Source organism: Lontra canadensis, unplaced genomic scaffold, assembly GCF_010015895.1.
Source record: "Lontra canadensis isolate GAN:19392208 unplaced genomic scaffold, GSC_riverotter_1.0 scaffold6, whole genome shotgun sequence".
Lineage (NCBI taxonomy): Eukaryota > Metazoa > Chordata > Mammalia > Carnivora > Mustelidae > Lontra > Lontra canadensis.
The window spans coordinates 22,760,203-22,765,484 of record NW_022631000.1 but is presented as its reverse complement, the minus strand read 5'-3'; the positions used below and the strand labels follow the sequence as shown (position 1 = coordinate 22,765,484).

The 5,282-nt window shown below is 56.1% G+C and overlaps 1 protein-coding gene across 1 annotated transcript; it reads right to left on the bottom strand.

Moving 5' to 3' along the window:
* Positions 1-2,025: 2,025 nt before the first annotated feature.
* Positions 2,026-3,945, bottom strand: CHST2 (carbohydrate sulfotransferase 2). The gene has a single exon (XM_032852420.1). The coding sequence runs from the start codon at positions 3,912-3,914 to the stop codon at positions 2,313-2,315; it is 1,602 nt and encodes a 533-aa protein (XP_032708311.1). The 5' UTR covers positions 3,915-3,945; the 3' UTR covers positions 2,026-2,312.
* Positions 3,946-5,282: the final 1,337 nt, after the last annotated feature.

The window sequence follows — 5,282 nt, the reverse complement described above, 5'->3', positions numbered from 1 at the left end:
TAGATACAAGATCCAAACACATCGAAATTCTACTTTAACACCCAGTCCTTAGATATACTGAGAGAAGAATGAATTCCACTGTTTAAAAAATCCTTCACTCAAAAACGAAGCATGAATTTTACTGTGATCAAGTGATAAGAGCTGATTCTAACGCCACATGAAATTTGTTTTTCCGTGGTTTTTTATTCAGAATGGTTGCCTTTTAATGATGCGGTCTTGATTTTCTGTTAAACCTGTTTCACCTATAGTTGTCCAACATTAATATTTATTTTGTTCACTTAATTTTAGTATTCTTCAATGAAAGCTATTGCAAATCTTCTGTTGCTGCCGATGGTAATTGGGCAGAGGCGCTACCGTGAAAATAGCATAGAAAACATGATCCATGTATCATAGCTGTCGTCTGATTTAAACAACACAATACTACAAATTGTTTTAGGAAATTAAGAACTAGTCATTCTAGAGTATGTTAGAAAATCCACTGCTAAACACAACTCTGTTTTTCTAACTTCTGTGCTTCTTTATCTTGAACTCTCAACAGTGTAGTTAGATTTCACATTGTAATGAAAATTATACTTAAGAATCACCTTGTCTTAAAATCTTTCCCATGTACATATTATTTTTCATCATATTTTCCTTCAGATCCCCCGCGTTTAGCCAACACAGCTTGGCTTGCAGAGATTTCACAATAAATTATAGTAAAATAAAGTCATGATAATCTCAAACTCGCACCATCTCTAATGAAATATATAACTACACTGTCTCTCATTCCTTACTTAGGGTTTAAAACTTCGTACTGTAATACAGAATGCTTCAGTCGAAATCTCAGGACAGCAGCACACCATCACCATTGTAGGAAAACTGGCATGGTTTTCTCCCTGGAAAATACCAAATCTCAAAATCCAACACACTTACTCATAATTCATTTTCATTTCCTCTTTCCCAGAATTCATTTTCGTATCTAAAAGGAGCTCTTGACTGAAGCCTTATGCTGTCTGCAACATGTTATAGCTTCTTTGCAATTTTACTTTTAGGAAAACAGTCAGGAAAAGTAATGCACCCTCGTGGGCATCTCACGTAAGCCATGACAAATTCACATTCTGTTTTGCACTGATTTGAATGGGAACCAAGAAAGAAAAGGAAAAGCCTATGAGTGCCCTTATAGCTCTCAAGTGAAACTTCCCTTTTCGAATGCCTCCATTTACTGGGTCATAGGCAGAAGAACACTCCAGACACATATACTTGTTATTTTTCTAACCATAGAAGTTGCTGCTATCATCAACAATACATTCATGCTGAATTTTGTGGTCTGTGTTTTAATCCTCAGAAATTTTTTACTTATTTTTTTTTTTAAGTCCTTTTTCTGAACTAACCTCAGAACCAAAACATGTCTCTGCTTCAGGGTTCCCCAGTCTTAACTGAACAGTAATCAAAACCGAATCCTTCAAAGCCCCAAGGGCTGCTTCTTCCTTGCTGTGCTCAAAGTGGAACAGGAAAGTAGTGTGAGTTTTCCCTCCACCGCCCTGCTTGGTGTTTGCCTTTAGAATTCGAAGGTTTGTCCCCACTCCTGCACACCTGACAGGCTGTGATTTACATGTGAGAAAACTACTCCAAGGTTCTTATCAAGGAGTCAGAAGCTGTTCCCACCCATCCTAGCAGTTTTCTAGGAAACAGAATGAGGAGAGGAGGTGGGGGGAGGGGAAGCAAAGTCTTTCTGAAGCTACACAAGAGAAGTAGCACAGGTCAATCCAAAGTAATGGAGGCAAATATTAAAAAGAATATTATTTATTATTTTTTTATTAATACTCACATAGAACCTTTGCTTTTTACACAAGTCTACTTTTAGAAGAATGCCTCCTCGGTTTATCATCCAATGGAGCTCTGCGCTCCTGGACAACTTCCCCTTTCTCCACCCCCACCCCTCACAACCAAATTACTTTTACATGTTCACAGATACCACGAAAATTTTGTAAACAAGATTTAAGTTACTGGATCTTGATTTAATCAACATCCCACTTCAAAAGGGAAGGAAAGGGGAGAAAAAGGAAAGGAGAAGAGGCAGGGGAGAGGGGGTGGGGGAGCTGGTCAGAACTTTCAAGTCTTGCCTTTGCTGAGATGTGTGTATATTGTGGCTGTTCCTTGAAATTCAATGACTCAAAACATTGACAGCAAGTGCCTGTGTGGTTATTTATATTATATATCTATAATAGAATATGTGGGCTTCCTCAGTTTGGGTCTGGGCTGTTTTTGTTTAAATACACCACAGTCCTCCTGTGGGCGTCTCCACCGGGAGTCGGCTCTCCCAGGAAACGCTCTCAGAGCCGGGGCTTCCGGAGCAGGGTCTTACTGAGGTCTTTGACCTCCTCGGGGCTATTGACCCGCTCATAGCCCAGCACGGCCATGGGCTGGTAGCAAAACTCCTCCACCTGTTTGATCTGCTGGAAGGTGAGGGCCGTCCGCCAGGCGTTGGCGGCCTGCGTGGCATTCCGCGCGGACACTACGAAAGGCTTAGAGGAGGAGCCTGAGCCGCTGGTCATGTTGAGGGCAAACTGTTCCATTTCGGGGCTCACCAGCAGCCCCACAAAGTCGTACACCCTCCGTAGGGTCTTGACGGGGTCTCCCACCAGGTCCTCGTACCGCACGACCAGGTAGTGGCCTTGCAGCCAGTCAGGGGGCTGCAGGGCCGTCTGGAGTGTCTTGGCCATGCTGTTGCAGATGACCTCCATAGCGCCAAGCGCGTGGTAGTCCGCCGGGCCGCCCACGCCCTCCTTCTTGACGCCCAGCTTGTGGCCAGCGGCCTCCAGGAAGGGCATGCGGTGGGCTCGTGGGTCCCGGCTGCGCACCACCTGAAGGCTCTCTCGGATAAGCCCGTGGCGCGAGCGGATGCGTGAGCTGGCCACAGCACGAGGATCGCGCACTAGGTGGATGACCTTGAGGTCCAGGGCGGGATCGCGCAGCAGGGGCGCCAACACGGCCACGTCGAAGACACGCACGCCCTTGATGACCAGCGTGTGGTACTTGCGGCACTCCTCCTCAAAGCGTGCCAGGCGCTGCGGCGGGCACTTCTTGCACACGCGGTCATCCACCAGCCCCACGACCTCCTTGCGGTAGGCGGGGCACAGCGGCGAGGAGCACACCACCTTGTTGGTGGCTGCCCCGAAAATGCCCAGCGTGGTGAGGTTGCGCCCCCCGCTACCCGCGGGGCTGTACAGCTGGAAGACCGAGAGGTCGCAGCGATAGAGAGCGCTCAGCATGTCCCGCGCAGCCCCTTGCAGAGAAACAGCGTCCCCTGGGTACAGTTTTTGCCACACATGCCACACTGGCTCGTAGAGAAAGAACACCTCGGGGTTCTGGTTGAAGAGCTCACCGAAGAAAGATGAGCCCGAGCGCCACGTGGTGAACACATACACCAACTGCCTCTTTTCTCCGCTACCCCCGGTGCCCCGAGTGCCATTGCGAGGAGGGGCCACGGCCCCCGCTGCCCCTGCTGCTGCGGCGGCGGCTGGGGCCACCCCGACGCCTGCGGCGGCAGGAAGGCGGTACGGAGTACGAGTGTCCAAGCGGGTGTGTGCGCGGGGCGGCACAGCCGGAGGCGGCCCCGGGCGCGCCCAGCCGCCCCCAGCCGCCCCCGCCGCGGCACCCAGCGGCCCGTCGGGGCTGCATTGCTGCAGCGGCTCCTTGTGCCACTTGTAGTCCAGGAGGTTGAGCATGGTGAGCACCAGCAGCAGCGCATAGCCCGCGCACAGCACCAGCGCCTTCCTGCGAAACACCTTCATTCCGAGCGGGGACGCGGGCCAGCGACGGCCCGGGCGCCTGGGCCACGGCGGGAGCAGGGCGCGCGGCGCGGCGGCAGGCGCAGCCGGGAGCAACCGGGGGGGCGCGCCCGGGGGCAGGGCTCGCGGCGGGCTGCGGCTCATCACAGGCACAGCCGGGGCCGGCGGCGCGGCGGAGGCGGCCCTGCAGCCCAGGAGGGGGACGCAGCGGGCCGACTTCGGACGCGGAGACTGGGGCCGCGGCTCCGAGGCGGACGCGGCAGCAGCGGCGGCTGGTCCCCGACGCCCAAGGCTGGCTCTCCCATGGCAGCGGCTCCGAGAAAGACCTGCGAGGGAGAAGCGGAGTAAGCCGATGCGCCCCAATCCTCCTCCCCATCCGCCTTCTCCACCGAAGTAACGCCCACCCGCGGGTCTGCCGGGCTCCCTCCGCTCACCTGGTGCCGCGGGCGCGCCCCGGAGCCGCCCGGGATCACGCCCGGATGGTCTGTCCCGCTGTCACTCGTTCCTCGATTTCTCGCGCACTGTCTTGCCCAGTAGTCCCCTTGCCTTAGAGGGGGCCGCGGGATTCGGCAGCCCAAGCCCTGGACAGTTTCCGGGCAGCGGGCGCCCTGCGGCTCGGGAAGGGAAACTTTCACCGGGCCTGGAACACTGCTCCGCGCTCTGCTGAGCCCAGGATGCCCAGCTCCAGCGGTATCTCCGCCGCCCTCTCGAGACCACAGCTTCCTTCCTCGCTCCAGGGGGGCGAAGCCGGCTGGGGGAGGGGGTTTATACAGGACCCAGCTCCCCGCAAAGCGGCTCCGCCTTTCTCGCTCTCGGCCTCCGCGCCCGGAATCTTCCCATCTCTCTGGCAGCGGTGGATGGGGTGCAGCGCGACCCTGCAGCGGCAGCAGCTGCTTCTTCCATCACTCGGAGGATGCCCGGGCCGGCATAGCCGGCAGCGCCCGCCGTTCCGCAGCCTCCTACTGGCCCGGGAGGACCCTACACACAAAACAATCGGCCAAGGAGACGGAGTCTGCAACGCTCCCTTGCCGGCCCGCCCCCCCCCTCCCCCGCGGCACCAGCCGCTTCTGGCCAACGAGGTATCGGGGCAGAGGGAGCCCCCGCCGCTGCCGTGTGAAAGCAGCGCCCGGGAGGATGCTGCTACCCGACTCCCCCTACGCGGAGCGGCTGCAACGCGCTGGGGCCAGCCTCTGCGCGGCTGCTGCCAGCCTGCGCCGGGTTGGTGCGCGCGGCCGTCCGTCCCTGCGGCTCCTCCCCTTCGCCGCGCTGCCCTCCTCCTCCGCCCGTCCCGTGCCCGCCCCCCTCGAAGAGTCGGGCTCCAGCAGCCTCCACCGCCTTGGGGGCAGGAGATGCGGGTCTCGATTCACCGCGACGACGCTCGGGCCGCCATCTACATGACCGAGGCCGTAGCAGTCCGTCCCCAAGCGCCTGGGCGCGGAAGCGGGGTGCGGAGAGATCGGGCGCCCGGGGCTCTGAGAAACTTGGAGTCTCCTTGCGGCTGCCGGGCTTAGG

Coding starts and splice junctions, on each gene's coding strand:
- CHST2 (XM_032852420.1), bottom strand. CDS start 3,914: ATGAGCCGCAGCCCGCCGCGAGCCCTGCCCCCGGGCGCGCCCCCCCGG.